At 34.3% G+C, this 20,703-nt stretch overlaps 1 protein-coding gene and 1 long non-coding RNA gene across 5 annotated transcripts in view; both read left to right on the plus strand.

The window, feature by feature from the left end:
- The window catches only part of LOC103586842, a 67,545-nt gene extending 61,656 nt beyond the window's left edge, over positions 1-5,889 (plus strand). The window contains exon 5 of the long non-coding RNA XR_550180.1: positions 5,867-5,889. This is a non-coding gene — a long non-coding RNA (uncharacterized LOC103586842). The remainder of the gene's footprint in view (positions 1-5,866) is intronic.
- APC (adenomatous polyposis coli) overlaps positions 1-20,703 on the plus strand; it is a 127,008-nt gene that overhangs the window by 61,662 nt on the left and 44,643 nt on the right. For all 4 annotated transcript variants that reach the window (XM_008568178.1, XM_008568176.1, XM_008568179.1 and 1 more), the window contains exons 5-7: positions 5,867-5,975; positions 8,610-8,723; positions 17,672-17,755. In XM_008568178.1, coding sequence (XP_008566400.1) covers positions 5,867-5,975; positions 8,610-8,723; positions 17,672-17,755 — 307 coding nt within the window. The remainder of the gene's footprint in view (positions 1-5,866; positions 5,976-8,609; positions 8,724-17,671; positions 17,756-20,703) is intronic.

A 20,703-nucleotide genomic window follows, 5' to 3' on the forward strand; every position in this document is an offset into this window, starting at 1 on the left:
GCACCTCGCTCAGCCAGTGAGCGGGAACCGGTCTGTATGTGGGATCTGAACCCTCGGCGGGAGCGCCGCCACACTTCCCAAGCGGCGCACTGTAGCAGTGCGCCACCGGGCTGGCCCCATCACTATGCCCTTTTTGATCTGGACATTTGTTTTCCTCAGCTTTTGAAAATTCTGTGTTACTTTGATTTTCTCCCCTCTGTTTTTTGTTTGTTTGTTTGTTTCTTTTGTCTTGTTTTGTTTCTGTTCTTTTCCTTCCTTAACTCATAGATTAACTCTGTCTCTTTTTTCTCACTTTCTGTATTGCCCAAGATAAGTGCTAGAGGTGTAAGCCAGCCATAAACCCAGATCATATTTTTTTGTTTGTTTGTTTGTTTGTTTTTCCTTTTTGTCTTTTTTCGTGTCCGGCAACGGATCGCAACCCTCAGTGTCGCGCCCGTACCGGACCGGGACCGGCAACAGGATCGCAACCCTCGGTGCTGCGCCTGCACCTCGCTCAGCCAGTGAGCGGGAACCAGTCTGTATGTGGGATCCGAACCCTCGGTGGGAGCACCGCCGCACTCCCAAGCGGCGCACTGTAGCAGTGCACCACCGGGCCGGCCCAATAGTTTTATAGCTTTTTTGAACCTTAGCTTTCCAGTCCATAGAGTGAGCCTAAGAATACCTCAAAGGATGTTGCGAGGATTAAATTAGGTTTTTTAAAAAGCCCTTAGCCCTATGCCTGGTCCATAGAACATTCAATAAATGCTAGCTATTGTCATTGTCATGTTAATTATTAATCAATTGCACAAATATTTATTGAATGCCTAATACATATGTGCCATGTTCTTCTAGGTGACCCTGAGTTAGCTAGAGAACCAAGAAGACATGAGATTAACACGAAGAAACATTTTTAATATTTGTTGGCAATCACAAAACAGGCCTTTACTACCCTAAACCCTAAAGACCTTACCTGCTCTGGGTCTAGCCCTAATTTCAGATCTGAGCCTTAAGAACCGTTGTGTGAGTCACTAGGTCAACTACTATCATTTACCCACTTGTTATCATTTTGGTTGAAGATGCTGTAACATTGGCTTCCCCAGAGCATTTTGTCACAATTTAATCTTAAATTTGATAATAACAGCTTTTCCTTAGTATCCCTAATCTCCCCCTCACTCCACCACCACCACTGCCATTGGCTGTCAATTTAAGTAATATGTTTAACACCCAGCTCTTATTTCATAAAGCCACTTACTGGAGAACAATCAGAGGAAATAGTAGCATCACCATCTATCCCACTCTCCCTCACCTTGGAACTGATAGGTCCTGCAGGTCACTAGGGAAAGCTGAAAAATAAAATCAGATCTCATCTTTATGCTAGTTATGGTACCCAGCTGTAAAAGGGGTTCAGGCATTTAACAGCGCTTTATCCTGTTCTTGTCAGAAATGGGAGAGAAGGGGCAGCTTCTCATTGGTCTGCACTTCCCTGAGGTTGCTACATTTTAAGCAGGGGCTAACTTCTTTCCCATGTGTTCCCTCACTATCGAGGTTGCCACATCAAGAATGAAGGCTTATTTCTTGTTTTTAAAATTGCTTCTCAGGAAAGGAAAGGAAATTTTAGCAAGAACAGAACCTTCCACATACTCATATTTATACTCACTACTAAGATTCATTAAATAGAACTTTTAAAGTAACAATAATATCACAGTGGGGAACATCTCTCTGTATGACCAAACTTCAGAAGGCATAATAGAAAATATCCACAAATCTGACTACATGCAAACCAAAATTTTCTACATATTAAAAACATAATAAACAAAATTAAAAGACAAGTGATAAACTGAGAAATTATATATGTAACACAGTAACTGATAAAGGGCTACCATTTTAATATAGAAGACATTTTATTAATGAGTAAGAAAAAGTCACAGAAAAGGGAATACAAAATTTTTTAAAGATATAAATTAATTTATTAAAAAGGATATTTTGTTTTTTAAGAGGGATAATTAACAGGGGTGGAGGGAAAGGTCAAGACAATTCAGTTAAGAATGTAATTGGCACAATCATTTAAGTGTGCATTCCTATAGATTAAGAGATCTGCTAGCCCACAGATTCTGGTTCTCTGGTTCCTAGTTCAGTCTACCATTGGGCAAATACAAGAATGGTGTGTATTCATTGTTGAAAGCAACTCTCCCTCCCCTTCTTTCAGAATCTGAGCCCTTTCAAATGTAAGTCACAGTGGCTGAGCCTATTGCCAGCTTCAGCACATTTCCATTGTCATCTTTGGTAGCTCAATGGTAACCACTGGAATAACATGAAAGTTTAAGAGTTAAGAATATATTGGGAATATGGCAGTATCCCTGTAGGGTGGGAGAACTCTAGGCTATACTCTTGCCCAAATCAGCCCCATGTTAGTCAGAAGGGCTCCAATATAATTCCCTCTAAGGAAAATAGTCAGTACTCCCCTTACACCCCGAACGTTTCCTGTCCTGTTGGTTGTGGGCAGACTAGGTCTCACTCATCATGCCCCAGATCTCCTCCCTTCCTCTTCCTCCTTCAAATCTCACTGCAGAATTTTCTTAAATATAAATTAAAGAATTGGTTTACATACATGGTAGGGACTGGCTGCCTGGAAGCTTTTGTAGGGCTAGCAGGCAGGGTGGAAATCCAATTGATGTTGCAGAGTCCAGAATCCACAGGGTGAGCCGCAGGCTGTCTTGAGGCAGATGGCTAGAAATTCCTCAGTTCATCAAAGAATTGAAACAGGTTCCTGGGATGCCTTCCTCAAATAGTGACAAATGGTTTTTAAACTTGAAAAATGCTTAACCTCACTCATATTAAGAAATCAAATTAGGGCAGGGCCGGCCCGGTGGCGCACTGGAGGGTGCGCCGCTTGGGAGCACAGCAGCGCTCCCACCGAGGGTTCAGATCCCATGTGGAGACCGGTTCCCACTCACTGGCTGAGCGTGGTGCAGGCGCAACCCCGAGGGTTGCGATCCCATTGCCGGTCCCCAGTACGGGCGTGACACCGAGGGATGCGATCCCGTTACCGGTCAGTAAAAAAGACAAAAAGGAGAAAAAAGAAAAAGAAATCAAATTAAAACCGTTATGATAAAGAAAACCCTAGATATGCAAAAATTAAAAAGTTGGATTAAATATGTTGGTAAAGATAGTAGTAGGAGCATAAATTGGTACATGTAACAAGGACAATAAGTTAAAAATTTGTATACCCTAAGAGTTCATCTTGTATACAGGCTTGCACATCTGTGAATTGAGAATTAAATAAGGCTGTTCAGCAGCATTAGAAAGATTAGAAAGGGCCCAAGTGCCCACCAATGAAGAACTGATTATAGTGTACCCTTTCATGGATGCTTGAGTACTGTGGAATACATGGAATATTATGCAACTAGCAAAAAATATGTAATAACTCCTTATGTTCTGATATGGAATGATCTCCAAGATAGATTTTTAAGTGGAAAAAAAGTTATAGGACAACATATATAATGCTACTATTTATGTTCAAAATGTACATGTAAGTATGTACATATATCCTTGCATTTATAGAGAAATACACAAAAGAAAGCTGTAAGTGGTTGCTTTGGGAAAGAGCCACATGAAAGGAGATAGACCATATACTTTGTGTACCTACTATGTTTTCTTATATTGTGCATTTATATTTATAATGATCAGGTATATAGTATCTTAATATAGATTGCTAATGAGGACATCATCAATTGGATTGTTCAGGAATTATATAACAGATTCATATCCAAATAAGTTTCTCTCCCTCAGAGTAACTTTTTCTTATTACAAAGTGACAATATATTTTTTATTATTTTGGCTACTGCGAAACTGAAAGCCACACTTGTCTGTCTATACTCTAGGTTTGTTTTTTCTGACATAATTTTTGCTTTACTTAACTCCTTTATTATTCTTTTTAATCTTGTACTAATTTTAGATTTTGTTATATCTGTACCTGTTACCTGTCATTATATTCTTAGACTAAAATAAATGTGAAGAAAGTCTTTCGTTATATTTATTTTTTGTAACTTACACATTGTAATTGTACATACTTAAAGGGTACAATGTAATGTTTTGATACATACATACATTGTATAATAATTGGGTCATGGTAGTTAATGTATCAGTCACCTCATGCATTTATCATTTCTTTGTGGCAAAATATTCAAAAGCCTCTCCTCTAGCTATTATGTAATATACAAAACTTAAGTGTTAACCATAATCACCCTACTGTGCTATAGAACATCAGAACTTATTCCTGCTTTCTAATTGTAATTTTGTACCTGTTGGCCCGCCTCTCCCTGTTTTCCGTCCACTTCCCTCCCCAGTCTCTGATAACCACTGTTCTATTCTCTGCCTCTATAATATCTTTTTTTTTTTCTTAGATTCCACGTATCAGTGAAGTCATGTGTTATTTGTCTTTCTGTACCTGGCTTACTTCACTTAACATCATGTTCTCCAGGTTCATCCATGTTGCCACAAATGACAGGATTTCATTTCTTTTTTATGGCTGAGTAGTATGCCAATGTGTATGTATAACATGCTTTTTTAATTAATTCATCTGTTGTTAGATATTTAGGTTGATTCCGTATCTTGGCTCTTGCAAATTGTGCTGCAGTAAACATGGGAGTGCAGCTATCTCTTCAACATACTGACTTTATTTCCTTTGGGTATGTACCCACTGGGATTGCTGGATCAAATGGTAGTAGTATTTTTAACTTTTTGAGGAATCTCCATTACTCTTTTCCATAACGGCTATACAAGTTTACACTGCCACCAACAGTGTTCAAGTATTGCCTTTTCTCCACATCCTCACCAACGCTTTTTTTCTTTTGTCTTTTTGATAATAGTCATTCAAACAGGAATGAGGTGGAATCTCACTGTTGTTTTGATTTGCATTTCCCTGATGATTAGTGATGTTGAGCATTTTCTCATATGCCTTTTGGCCATTTGTATGTCTTCTTCTGAAAAGTGTCTATTATGACCCTTTGCCCATTTCTCAGTTGGGTTTTTTGTTTTGTTGCTGTTGGGTAGTTTAAGTTCCTTACATATTCTTGATCTTAATACCTTGTCAGATGTATAGTTTGCAAATTTTTTCTCCCACTCTGTAGGTTGTCTCTTCACTCTGTTAAACAGTTTCCTTTGATGTGCAAAAGCTTTTTAGTTTGGTATAATCCCATTTATTTATTTTTCTGGGCTTTTGAAGTCTAATAGTTTCATAGTTTCAGGTTAATCTGTTTGGAGTTATTTTTGTATATGGTGATGGGTAGGGGGCTAGTCTCATTCTTCTGAACGTGGATATTCAGTTTTCCCAGTACCATTTACTGAAATTGTCTTTCCTCAATATGTATTCTTTGTACCTTCATTAAAGATCAGTTACTGTAGGGGCCGACCCCATGGCTCACTCGGGAGAGTGTGGCGCTGGGAGCACAGCAGACCTCCCACCGCGGGTTCGGATCCTATATAGGGATGGCTGGTGCACTCGCTGGCTGAGCGCGGTGCGGGCGACACCAAGCCAAGGGTTGCAATCCCCTTACTGGTCACAAAAAAAAAAAAAAAGGATCAGTTGCTGTAGGTATGGTTAAGTATTCTAAATAAGTATTGTAGTAAGAATGATTCCAGTAAGAATGATTCCAGTAAGGATGATTACCAACTTACTTAGGAAAAAAAGTAAAAACTTTTTAGTATTCAAATTTTAATGATTACAATATTCTAAGTTCTACCTTCAAAAATCCAAATCAATAAGTTTTTCATTTATTTATTATTAATACTTTAGTTTAAATAGAGAACTTTACAATGACAGCTGGTAAGGATTCTTACTTGCGGTCTGTATTAGCATTGTGTAAACTTACCTTTTTTTAAAAAATAGATCATTACTTCTTGCTGATCTTGACAAAGAAGAAAAGGAAAAAGACTGGTATTATGCTCAACTTCAGAATCTCACTAAAAGAATAGATAGTCTGCCTTTAACTGAAAATGTAAGTAACTTGGCAATACAACTTATTTTAGACTTTAATAACTTGATCTTTAAAAATAACCCAGGCTATCCATTGAAAATTCAGGATAACTGAATTTATAGTTATTTGTAAACTGTAATATGTTTTATCCAACTTTAAATCTGAATATATAATAGTTAATGGATTTTTGTTTATAAAGATGAGAAAACTTCATTGTACTCAAACAAATATTTATTGTAAACCTCTAGTTGAGAAAATCTATTGTTTGAATCCTAAAGGACTCAAGAGTTAACTAGGCAACTGGTTTTTTATTACATGTATTGAATTGCCAAACAAATTGTCTAGAAATATTTATCAGCATCTGCCTATTTTTTGTACTGTATTACAGGAATCATGCCAGATAGTTTTTGCAATAAAAATACCTTTGAAGATAATTTGAATCCTATTCCAGGCATAAATGATAATAGCTATAGGTGTGGTTTTTAGTATTTTTGCAAGTACTAATGTCTGTTGTTTTTCAAATATGTAAAAAAAATTGTAATCCTATCAGCCTGTCCTTCTCCACCCAACCTCTCCATGTCAACTATTTTATTCATGGAATGTCACATATAAGAATATTTTTAAAATACATTAATTTTCTCAGACAAGACTATATATTTCAGATGTTGTCCATAAATATTTTATATATTTTTTAAAAAGAGAAAATAGGCTAATTTAAATATAAATTATTCTCTTAGCTTAGATTTTTTATTTTCTAATGGCACTTTGAGAGAACATAATAGACAAAAAAGTAAAAATAGAAAGAAGGAAAATTTTTTCCAAAACATGTAGTTAGCCAGATTTCCCGTGTGGGTGTTGGCTGGCAGTAGCTAGAACCATAGCTGAAGTGCTCACTCTCCTAGAACAATCATCCTGAGTTTTGAGAGGGAGAGAAAGTATCTCTCTGACAGTGTCCTTAAAAATCTTCCTGGGAATTAAGGAGACATAAGTAGTGAAGGAATGGATATTGGAAAGTTGTTAACAGATGAGGATTAGGGAACTCAGAAGGATTTGGCAGGATTTTTACTTTTATAAACTAAAATAACAAAGCATAGTTTTGTTCCCCATCACTTTGGTAATTAGAAAACTTACAAAATCCATAGTTTCATTGTCTGCATGCAGTTAGGTTCAGGAAAGGATTTAGGTGTATATGAACAACTCAAGGACAGTTATTTAAGATTTGAAACAAAAATGAGTTGTCAAACAAGTTAATTATTCCATATTAATTTATTAAATAATCAATCATGTTTATTTAATAGTATATATAAGACATTATTATGAACCATCGGCAATGTTAACAAATTTATACAGCTTGTATTTTATACCTTAATTTTAAATTTCACAAATTTTGTTTTTATATTAGGAAGCCAAGTTAATGAACAGTTTCATATGGGAATATTTATCTGCTTGTCAAGATATTAGACATTACTTAGAACATCAATTCTAAACCACATTATTACAACATACTATGTCATGTTTAACTTTCTTTTGCAGGGGGGTTTGGGAAGTGGAAGACAAAAGAGTGGAGTTACATCTGGTTCAGTGGGAGTAAGAAATAACATGCAGACTTTTTAATCTATATTGCAACCCATAATTTGGGTGTGCCTATAGGAATACATTTTGCATATGAATGTCATCTGTATATTGCAAGGGAAAAGGGTGAGAACTACTCTAACCTAAACTGAGAATGTAATTTGGAGTTCTTGGACCAGAGTACTATTCCAAGTCAGATGTGTCAGATGTAGTTTTCTTTGGGTACATAGAACGTGAAAAAATCTATAACATTTCCTTATTCCCTTCATGGCCCATTGTAACTCTGTTAACTATCATTTTATCTAATCATATTTGTAGCCTTTATTACCTCTTAGGACATGTGTTTATAAATTTAATTACCTTGTCCTTTTCATCCTTCTGTATACCTGGCAGTTATCAGAGGGCCTGGAATTTTAATTAGAGGGTTAATAAATTTTTGAATGTGTTAACACCCACTCTGTGAGGAAGTACTTCTTTTTATTTATTTCAACCCTGACTCATTTTTGGATTTTTACCAAAGTCTGTGTTGACTTTGTCTGCTTTATATATGATTATCTAAATTACATAAAGGCTTTTTCTTATCCCATTTTCTTCATTTTACAAATGAAAAAGTTCTCTCTGTTTAGTCTATATGTGTATGGTAATCCTTACCTTAAATTGAAGGATAAACATAAGGATGATGGACCTATTTCTTGGTTTTTCTATGCTGTCCACATTAATATGCTAGTTTTTAATAATTAAAAGTAGTGCCTCTTCAGTGAAGAAGAAGCATAAGGGAACTGAAGTTAGTCTTATCCTAACTGGACCAAGTATATTTTAAATGAAGTAGTCCAGTTTACTTAAAGCCATTTGGGACTTTGGGACAATAAGTGTTTCAATTCTGTTATCACATTCAGTGATCCAGACTGAGCCTAGCACCTGTAATCAAATTTTAGGACTCCTTGGAATAAAACATAACTCTCATGCACCATGAACATTTGCTTATTAATTTTCTTTATTGGTATTTGTGTGCTTTTTTGCTTTTGTTGATAAACACACAAACACAATGAGATATTAATATTTTTATATTATTTGTGGTTTTAGTTTTCCCTACAAACAGATATGACCAGAAGGCAATTGGAATATGAAGCAAGGCAAATCAGAGTTGCAATGGAAGAACAACTAGGTACTTGCCAGGATATGGAAAAACGAGCACAGGTAATTTCTTTGTTTTTAAACTGTAAACCAGTATCAGCCAGGGAAGAGCTATTAGGAATGTAGTGAATTACAGCTGTTAACATTGATTAAATTTTGCTGTTAAAGGTATTTGTCTGTCTTTACTTTGGCACTATTTCAAAGTAAGAATAATTTATTGTGGCTGTTGGGCAGCATACCCAATATTCACATAATTCTGCCTCCACCATATTCATTTCCCCGGTACTGTTTTGTTGTGCCTCGGAATTCTAAGAGGGAGAAAGTTAGTTGCTGGTCTTCTGGTAGCTGATAGCCAGCTTCAGTTCTCTTTTGAGATTTTTTACTTCTTTTAACTAAGTGTGTATAATTACGTTCAGAATTTGTCACTGCTATTCAAGTTGTGCACTTAAAAAGGAAGCCTTCATTCAAGGATAGTAGGAAGGAAACAGAACATTAGGAAAGATTAAATAAGTTGAGTAGAAAACATTCCCATATTTCTACCCTAAACTAATGTCAATAAAGAATATTAACTAACTTTGCTATTCATCAAGGATTTTTATATACTATTGAATATAATTTTATATTGACACAAGTGTATGACTGACTAATGTTTTTAAGCCCTGAATAGGCTTTGCCAATTGTGTTGGCTGTTTCAAAACAAACATGCACAATTAAAAAAAAAAAAAAAAATGGGACAAATTGTAAGGAAAACATTTGAAGATTTTTTTTCGGTAAATAGTAAATAAAAAGAAGGACCTACATTTGTATGTATGGTATAAATACATTTTTTTGGTAAAGTTTTTTCATAGTTTTAAAATCACTAATATAGGAAATTTTACATTTCCCAAAGTACAGTCTTTATCTTTTATGTGGTAGCTTGCTAAAAGAATATATTCATATATTCTGTTTATGTAGGAATACAGTGGTACTTAAACGCCAGTGCCATGGTGCATTTCATAGTTCATACCTGTTAGTTTTACAGTGAGGCTTGGGGCTTAACTAATGTTTGTGTGTATGTGTGCACATGGGTGCATATGTGTGTGTTAGTTATCATATTATAATATCTGTGTATAATGTATTCTTTCTTATTCTACTTTTGCCCCCATCCCATTGGGTAGATTAATGACTTAAATGTCAAAAGTAAAACTTTAAGCCTTGCAGTAGAAAATATACATAAATATGTTTCTGATATTGTAATAGGAGAGGATTTCTTAAGACATAAAATACTAATTCTAAAATAAAAGACTGATAAATTTTACTATATTAAAATTAAGACTTTATTTTCATCCTGTACCTTAAAGAAATTGAAAAAATAAGTTACAAATTGGGAGAAGATATTTATCACCATATAACTAAGAATTAAAATCAAGAATATATAAACAACTTCCAAAAATATAGTCCATTTTAGAGTTAAATTTGAGATTTTCGTGGATTTTTTTAAATGTCAAACATGTTTGTTTCTGGAAAAACTGTGAGAATTATTAGTTTGGTTTATATGAATTTGCATTTTTAGAATGTGAGTATTTGGAATACTGTATACAGTATTCTGTATCTGTTAATGTGTTTGTTTTTAGAGATCCTCGAAGAATAAGGTGAGATGGTAGATGTGAAAATTCTTCTACTATACAAATTTAAATAGGTGTGTTACAGACAATTTAATCTATATGCTGGAAGAGAAATTAACTTGAGTTCTTTCTTGGCCATTTTGTTCGATATGTGTTGATACAGTCATTTTTATTTTATTTTGGAATAGTGTTTTCATTTTGGTAGTTAATATCCTGAGGAAATTTTATCTCATGTTTTCAGAAACACAAGAATTCATTTTATTCTGTAAATAACCATATGAAGTTTAGGGTTAAAGAAATATTGTAAACAATGTAAAAAAGGCAAATAATGGAAATGTTGGTAGCACATATAAGAGAATTAATATCCCTACTATGCAAGGAGTACCTACAAATCAATTGAAAACAAGATAACCATACAGCAAGACAGTCAAAAGATACAAATAGTCCTTCACAAAATAAATTCAAGTGGCTAATAAACGATTGTGAAAAGATACCTAAACATCATATTAAACATAGCTAGTCATCAGGGAGGTGTAACACAAAATAAGGTACCTTTTTTTTGGCCTATCAAGCTGGCAAAATGTTACAATTTGATGGCATGCAATATTGTTAAGGGTGTGGGAGTGAGAAGAACTCTCTACCCTGTTGTTGTAAGAATAACTTGATACATTTGTAGAGGACAGTTTGGCATTATCTGTCAAAACTAAAATGCCTATGCCCTCTATATTAGTTAGATAAATATTTTATGCTATTCATTGTAAGAATATATGTAAGAGATTTTAAAATGAGAACTTAAATGTCCATTATTTGGAGAATTATTAAATGAATTATTATATCAGTAGTGTGCACTGTTCAAAATAATAAGACAGTGGGAATAGTGGAAATACAGTAGCCAGAGCAGTCCTTTCCATCCTAACTCCCTGCTTGTGTGACTCAGCAAGTGAAAGAATGGCCCTGGAAAGAGATCTCAGGAGGGCCTAAGGCCGTGAGAAAAAAATGTGGGACCTCATTTGTAAGATGGAGTGGATAGGAATTCCAAATAAAATAACAATAGAGTGAAAGTTTTCAAACCTAAGTATTTACCAGAAACCAGAAGCAAACCTTATGTTAATTTAAGAAAATAGAGAACTACTGAGGTTATCATCATTACAGTGCTTAGGGTGCTTGCTGTCATCACTATTATTTAACTTTGTTTTGGAGGCTACACTAATAAAAGGAGAAAAATACATATGTGGTATAATACTACACTTATTTTCCAACTAGAAAGGAAGAGACAAAATAATTATTTGTAAATGATATGGTTGTTTGCCTAGAAAAGCCATAGAGAATGAACAAAAAAAAATTTTTTTAACTAATAAGAGAATTTAGTAAGGTGGTTGGAGTTAAGAAACATACAGAAATCAGTAGCTTTTCTCTAGAAGCCATAAATACCAGTTAAAAATGGAAATGGGGGTAAGAGGACCTGTTCACGATAACAGGAAACTTTAAAATACCTAGGAAAGACCACATGAAGAAAAATATAAAATTGCTGAAGGACATAAATACTGCCTTAAAGGAGGTTGGGAAGGAGGTGAGGGGGAGAAAAAAAAACCTACTACTATTAAAATGGAGAAGCCTGGATGAGAAGACTTTAATATCCTTAAAATGTCTATATTTCTTAAATTAATATATAAATGTATAATTGTAAACATAATCTTAATATTTTTTGGAACTTGGAAAAATGATTCTAGAGTTTATAATGTAAAAATTTTCAGACATATTTAGGGAAGAAAGCATAATTAATGAAGATTTACCTTAACATTTAAAACTTATTGTAAGGATGTTATAATAATTGCAGTATAATGATAGCACAGAAATAGACATGGGCAAATGGTGCAGAATAGAGACTAGAAAAAGATGCAGGAGTCTTTGGAATCTTTAAATGACAAAAGTTACATTATAAGTTTAAAGAGGAAGGGTAAATTAATAAATGATATAGGTACAACTAGGGACCTATTTGAAAGATGAGAAGGTAAATCAGACCCCTACTTCACATCTTAAATAAGAAAAATTACAAATGGACTAAATATCTAAATGTGAAAAATAAGCCTAAAATTAATAGATGGAAATATAAGACAAAGGCTTTCTTAAATGAGAAAGGAAACTCAAAAGCAAAAAAAGAGGGAAAGAGTTGGGATTTCTTACATAAAATTTTAACGCATTCATCCCACAAAAGATAAACTAAGGGAAAATATTTATAACACATAAAGGGAAAAAAGTTAATATCCCTAAAGTATAAAAATTCCCACAAATTATGAAAAAGACAAGCCTGTGTTTTTAAAAGGGCTTAGAATCAGGCAATTCATTAAAAAAAATAATAATAACCAATAAAGCACCTACAAATGGTAAATAATTTGGGGAAACTCAAAACAAAATTCACTCTTGCTCATGCCTACGTGAGATTATTAGTCTCTAGCTACCTTTGTTAACAGTTTGGTTATTTATTTACTCTTTTATTTGTTCAATACATATTTGGTTACCTAGTATGGTGGTGCCTACTCTTCTACAGGCATGTAAGCAAAGGTTGGAAAAACGTACATCAAGTTGTATTTTCTGGAGTGTGGGGATTGATGAGGTGAAGGTTACTTATACTTTGGTATTGCTATAATTTTTTACAATTATGTGGATGATAGTTTATTATAGTTTATCTGTTTTCCCTAGTTGATGGGCATGTAGGTTGTTTATGATTTTTCAATTAAAAACAATTCTGATAAACATATTTAAGTCTTATAAACAAGCATGTGCAAGAGTTTCTTTAGGTTGGGAGTCAGCAATCTTAAAGGGCCACACGGTAAATATTTTAGGCTTTGTGGACCACATGGTCTCTTGCAGCTAATCAACTCTGCCTTTGTAACAGGAAAGCACCCACAGACAATATATGAACAAATGGGCATGGCTGTGTTTTAATAAAATTTAATTTACAAAAACAGTTGTCTATCAGGCCCGAGTTTGCAGACTTCTGCTCTAGGCTGTATACCTAAAAGCATAATTGCTAGTCATAAAGTATGAGTGTTTTGAACTAGTATTTGCCAAATTGCTCTCAAAGTGATCTTATCAGTTTACATTTCTACTACTAGTATGCAAGAATTCCTGTCTCTGCATGTTTTCTCCAGCACTTGTGAGTCAGATTTTATGATCAACAATCCAGTAGGCAATGAAACATTTTGTCATTTTAGTTTACATTTCCCTAAATTCTACTGAAATTGAATATCTAATATACATATTTATTAGACTTTGGGTTTCCTTTCTGTTAAGTTACTTGTTCATATCTTTTACCCATTTTCTATTGTATTAATCATGATAACAAAAATAAGCTTTTTTATAAAGCTAAATTAATCATATTGCCAGGTGCTTTCTGTGATCTATTTGTACATCTTTTCCTATTCTGAAGGAAAACTGGGTGATTTGTAAGAAAATGAAATTTATTGCTTACAGTTTCAGAGGCTGGGAAGTCTAAAGCCCAGGGCACACATCTGGTGAGAGTCTTCTTTGGTGTGACACAGGGTATCACATTGCAAGAAAGGCAGGAGCAGAGAGAGACTCACATGCTCTCCTTTTAAAGCCATCAGAACCACACCATAACCACCTTCATTAATCCATTAGCTGGGGCATGGTACTCAAGACCTAATCACGTCTTCAAGGTCCCACCTTTCAATTATCATAATAGGATTTCTGACCCTCAGCAGTTAACAGTGGGGATTAAGCTTCAGTAACATTGGAGGGCCATTCAATCCACTGCAAATAGTTTTACAGTTTTATTTTTACAATTAGGTCTTTAATTCATCTTGAATTTGCTATTGTGTATGTTGTGGAGGTAAGGATCTACTTTTTATACACACACATTTGATTTTATAAGTGTGTGTATATATACAGTTATGTATACACATACATATACACATATTTATGTTTTTAACTAAATTTCTTTTTATCATTTATTGGATATTATAATATTTCCCCATTGATTAGTAATGCCATCTCTGTCTTATACTAAGTTTATATATGCTGTATATTTCTGGACTCTATTCCATTAGTCTATTTTAGTTTCTCTGTGCCTGCACTGTTACCATATTTATTTGCTGTAGTTTTTTTAAATCTTGGTACCTGGTGGGGTGAGTCCTTATTTTTGTTTTTAAAAATGTAGCTGTATTCTGCCTCATTACTCTTCCATTTGAAATTTAGTATCACCTTGTCTAATTCAAAAAAAAAGCATTATGGACTTTTGATTAGAATTACTTTGAATTTATAGATTAAGGAGAAGGCATATTTTTACAGTATTGAGCCTTCTTGGTTTGTTTACAATATTGAGCCACCTTAGTTGAAAGGATGGACTCTGGAGCCAGATCTCCTAGGTTCAAATCCCAGACCTGCCACTTAACAGCACTGTGGTCTTGAGCAAACTCTTTGCCTCAGTTTTCTCATCAGTAGAATACAGATAATGGTAAACTGTAAAATGTGAGGATTAAATGAGTTAGTACATATGAAAGCATTTAGAACCTGGCATATAGTAAGCACTAATATTTACTATCAGTTCTGATATTAAATTCATATCTCTCCATTCATTTAGGTCTTATTTTATGTTCTTCAGTAAAGTTTTGTAATACTTTCCATAAAGGTCTTATACATTTTTTAAAGGTTTATTCCCAGATAAGTTGTAGTTTGGTTGTTATTGTGAATGGGATTTTCTTTAATAACATTACTAATTTACATTTAAGTAATAATAAGTATCCAGCAATCTTCCTCAACTCTTTTTATTGATTGTCTCGGTAGTTTAAGATTCTCTTGAATTTCCATATTGTTTGTAAATAAGGACAATTTTTATTTATCCTTTCCAGTTATTATAGCTTTTTGTTGCTGTTGTATTGTTAGGAATTCTAATACATCTTTAAATGGAAACAATAATGGTGGTCTTTTGTCTTGCCTTGACTTTAAAGGGAATATTTCTAAAATTTTACAATTAAGTATGTTGTTTACTCAAGGTTTTTCACAGATAACTTTATCAAGTTAAGGAATTTTCCTTCTAATTTGTTGAGAGTTATCCTGAATCTGTATATCTATTACAGTTTTTTAAAACCACTTTTTCTAAAGTCATACCAACTCCACACTTTTGAACAATTTAGTATTTGTTATTAAACATAATTTCATAAATATTCAAGATTGTCATATAGTAAAAGGAAAGAAACTGTACCACTGGCTTCTTCCATTTTCATTTAAGAAACAGAAGCACAAGGTTGTCATGTCAGAAATCACCCACCTCAATGGACATCAAGACATAGACATGACTTCAGGATTTAGTGAGATGTTGACAATAAAGTAATGTAATGTCATTGAGAGGAATATTAGATATAATTTCCTATTTTCATCCTCTGAATATTAAAATTTTTGATTTAGGACTTTATGGGTGGAGGAGTGTTGATTATATACAGAAAGGGAGTAAACAATAAAACTTAGAAAGCCAGTAATTGTGTGTAGTTTGGTTGTTTTTCCAAAGCCAGGAAATATGGGGTTACTTCAGAAATTTCACGGAAAAATAGAATTAAAAGATAGCGAATCTTTCTGTGAACTTTTTGTTGAAGTACTCTTGTATTTACCATCTGGTTGTAAGTGATCCCTCGTCTTTGCAGTATCCTTAGAAAGCTGCCAAAAGTACAGGCATTTCTTCTTCAGCCTGTTTTCATGATGTGAATTGGACGTGGTATGATTTCAGAATCATGATAAGAGAATCAACATTTTGTACTGTTAAAAAGGAAGGAAGGAAGATAGATTGATTGGGGAAGCAGTGAGCACAACTTCTTTGAGTTTTTCTGTGCTTTGTTTGTTATAACATTGGGTAGCAGCATTAAGCATTTTTAATGTGGTTGTAACAAAAGCATGAAGACATTGTATTTAAGCAAATTGAGATGTGATCTAAGAGTAAGTTTTGTATATATAGAAGGGGTCTTCAGAAAGTTCATGGAAAGGGCCGGCCTGGTGGCGCACTGGAGAGTGCGCCGCTTGGGAGCACGGCGGCGCTCCCACCGAGGGTTCGGATCCCATGTGGAGACCGGTTCCGCTCACTGGCTGAGCGCGGTGCGGGCGCAACACTGAGGGTTGCGATCCCATTGCCAGTCAGTAAAAAAAGACAAAAAGGAAAAAAAAAAGAAAGTTCATGGAAAGATTGGTATTATCTTTTAATTCTGTTTTTCCACAGATTTTTTGAAGTACTCTCATACTTAAAGCTAATTGTTATATAACTTTTATTATTTATCTGTTAGGGGTTATATGCTCAGAAATCTTTTATTAATGGAGTGTGTGACCAATATAGTTTAGAACTACTCCATCTAGCTTCTAACACTTTTTCCTCCCGTTAAAACAATTATTTTTATAATACAATTTTTGATACGTCAGTATTATAGGATGTCAACTATAGAATTATTGCAGAAAGTGGTACATTATCAGTACTTGTTTTTAAAACTAATTTTTAAAAATAATTTCAATTTGCAAGGACTTTATAATAAAGATAAGTAGTTTGGTTTGTTTCTCTTCCACTAGCATTTATAAAAATTAAAACAAAATCTAACTCCTTTGAAAAAACACTTTTTCCACATTGTTTTAATTTCATGTAGTTTGATCTATAGTTACTGCTTTGTGGCCATTTAACAGTCTCAGTATAGTAGGAAAGCAAAAGCTCTTCCATCTTTGTGATTCTAGTGTTGGAATTAAAAATAAAGTTTAGCTGCTGTAGGTATTTGGAAAGGCTGAAAAATACTACTGACTTGTAACAGTAGTAACTTTGAGCAGGGTTGGTCCTATTGTTTAAACCCTGATCTTTATTAAAACAAATTGGGTATTCTTTCCCTTTACAGGTATACTATGCTTTATGTAAATCCATTATATTAATGTCTGGATTAATATAAAAGATTAAATTCAGGTGTAATTTTATCTTTGTTGAAATAGTTTTTTGAGAATAACTTGGGGAGGGGGGAGGGGCACTGCTGGCTGGTACAGAGATTGAACCCTGGACCTTGGTTTTATCTGCACCACGTTGTAACCAGCTGAGCTAACTGGCCAGCCTTCGAGTAACTTTAAAACATCAATTTTCACAATATGTGCAACATACAATTTGATATATGATTAGCATTTGTACAATTTTACTAAACAGATGTAGAGATCTGTTGCATAAGATTAGATATATAAAAAGATTGAACAGACTCTAATTTGTCATTAATGTGAGAATGCATATACATATATGCATATATGTGAGTATGTATGTATATATATAACTTCTTAAGAATGGTTTGGCTTAACTCTGAGCTTTTAAGTGGTAGTCATAGTATGATTATTTACACTAATATTTTAATAAAAACATATTTAAATTTTATTTTATTTTAGCGAAGAATAGCCAGAATTCAACAAATAGAGAAGGACATACTTCGTATACGACAGCTTTTACAGTCCCAAGCAACAGAAGCTGAGGTTAGTAAATTACTTTTCTTGTTTGTGGGTATAAATATAGGTAGTTATTCTAAGGAAAGAAAATATGTATAGTAAATGTGGCATTGTTGAAATATAGATGTTCTAGAGAATTGAGATGCTTTATAACTTTTTCTTGAAATTATCAAAAACCTTGACTATTCTGATTTCTTTATAACATTTAGGCAGTTAAAATTTAAAGAGCCATACGATACCTCACTTCAGCAGTCAGTTTACATATAATTAGGCAACTAACTTAATTTGGCTGTTGTCAAGCAGTAAGTAAGCTTTTTCCTTATATGTAATCTATAGTTAGAATTCATCATACACTTTTGCTTGTACTTACTCCACAAACTCCATTAAAATTATGGTAAAAGGATAAAATGAAGAAGGCACAAAGACCAGGGTAGGTAAAAACAATAAAATTTGGGGAGCTGGGAAGCAAGTAAACAGATGGTAACTATTCCAGCATATTATAGACCCCTCACTCAGCAACAGGAAAAGTCATGAAGCAACCCAGTGTACACTATGGAGTCTCAGAAGGTCCCAGAACTGGCTATATTAGGTACCTTTGGGTATGAGGATAAAAAAAGGATAAAAGGGGCTGGCTAGTTGTTCATTTGGTTAGAGTGTGGTATTATAAAGGGTTTGGATCCCCATACTGGCTAGCTGCCAAAAAAGAGGTGGGTGGAAAAAGCAGGAGAATGATTGAAAATCTAAGAAGCAGGTGGAGACTCTAGAACCTCTCTACACCTCTGCACAACTAGGTGACTGCTCCTTTTCAATCACAGCAAAAGATGAGAAATTTTTTCCTCTGGAAAGGGTAAAACTAAGGGTCGTTGGATAGGGGTAAGCCTAGTGTAATTGAAGATGAGGATACTATAATAAAAAATGAATTAAGTGAAAATTTTATTACTGAATGCTGAAATCCACTCCACTGGCATCCAGGCTTATAATCTCCAGGCAAGTTTCTAAAGGAACTCCTATAAGAAATGTGACTAACCCAAGAGAAGAGACCTAAAGATACTTAAATTGGAAGATTCACCAACAAAACAACCCAGCTAGACCACCAAGTTTCTAAGAAGAAAGATTATGGAAATATATAATTTCTTCTTGCAGGAAGAAGAAAACTTCAAAAAATAAAACTAACATTAATATTCTCAGTAAGAAAAGATTAGGTATCCATAAAGCAAGAAAAGGATGGTATACAAAAGGACATTTAGAGAATTTTAAAAAGAGTTCTTAGGAATTAATTTTGTGACAGCAGAAATGAAAAATTCAGTAGAAAGTTTAGGAGATAAGTTTCTCAGAAAATAGAACAAAAAGACAGTGAGATGGAAAATAGAAAGGAGAATCATTCTAGGAGAGTTCGATATCTAAATGAAAGGAGTTCCAGAAAGAGAATGGAGAAACTAGAGAGAAAAATCATCATAGAAATAAATTAAAATTTCCCAGAACCAAGGGGCATAGTTTTCCAAATAAAATGATCTCTCCAGTATCCAACACCACAGTTGAAAACATTTATTTTTATGTTATTAATTTCATATTATTATTTATTTTGATAATAATAAAAGTTATGAAAATAATCCCTCACTAAGGCACATTATGATGAAATTTCAGATCACTGATGATAAAAAGAAAATTCTAAAACCTAGAGAAGGAAGGGAAAACAAATTTCACACAAAAGAACAGGAATACAAATGCCTTTAGATTTATATACAGAAACACTGGCAGCTGGAAAGTAGGATAGCAGTTTCTTAAAACTTTTGAAAGAAAATTACTTCCAGCTATGTTTTGACACCACTGAGTGTCCTTCAGTTCAGTTCAATTCTGATCCTAAATATCTGGGGTTAGTATAGACCTCACAAGTAAAGGACAGAGTCATTCACAAGACTGTTCCCACTACAGATGCCAACCACAAGTTTCATGTGTTTCCAGGCAACCCATGCTGCTGCCTTGCTGACTATAAATTCCACCCCAAGTGGATATACTAAAGTACAATTCTATTCTGACACTACTACACAAAGTTAGCAGAGACCCCTATAGGTTAATGGCAAGGTCTTTCACAAGACTGCCCCTACCTCATATGCCAGCCACAAAGTTTGAGTGTCCCCAAGCCACCCACACTTCCGCTGAGTGGGTTATGAATTTGGGGCTTCCCACAATGCCCTCAGGTTCAATAATTAACTGAGGTGATTCACAGAACTCACTGAAAGCTCTATATTACAATTACAGTTTTATTGTAAGGATACAGATCAAGAACAGACAAATGAGGAGTTACGTGGGGCAAGGTCATGGGAAGGGGGTGCAGTGGGGGTGCAGAGATTCCATACACTCTTTTCCTGGAATCTGGGCGTGTCACTTTCCCAGCAAATCAGTGTATTCACCAACCAGGAAGCTCCATTGAGCTTCAATATCCAGAGTTTTTATTGCAGTTGTATGATTGACTAAATAATTGGCTACATAACTGAACTCAATTTCCATTCCTCTTCCCTCTCTGGAGGTCAGTCTGGCCCAAAGTTCCAACTCTAATCACGTGGCGGTGGTGAGCTCCCATCCCTATAACTCAAGAGTTTTTGAAGCTCCGTGACAGGTACAAAGGGACAAACCAGATATATTTTTTATTATACCACACTAGCCTATAGATTTATCTCTAGTCAGACTGTCTATTAAATATGAGAGTAGAATAAAAATATTTTCAGATAGGCAAAGTCTCAGAAATGTGTTTCTCTCATGGACTGTTTTCTGGAAGCCATTAAAGGATATACTCAAACAAAATGAAATGTGAAGCCAGAAAAATGAAGATTTGGGATCCATGACACAGGGGATACAATACAAGAGAAAGAAAGAGATAAAAGAATCACCAGAATGAAGATGAAGGGAGATCCTGAGGTAAATGGTAGAGAATGCAACCCAGTCCATATTAGAACTATTGAGAAAATTTCAGGAGA

Source organism: Galeopterus variegatus, unplaced genomic scaffold, assembly GCF_000696425.1.
Source record: "Galeopterus variegatus unplaced genomic scaffold, G_variegatus-3.0.2 Scaffold385, whole genome shotgun sequence".
Taxonomy (NCBI): Eukaryota; Metazoa; Chordata; class Mammalia; order Dermoptera; family Cynocephalidae; genus Galeopterus; species Galeopterus variegatus.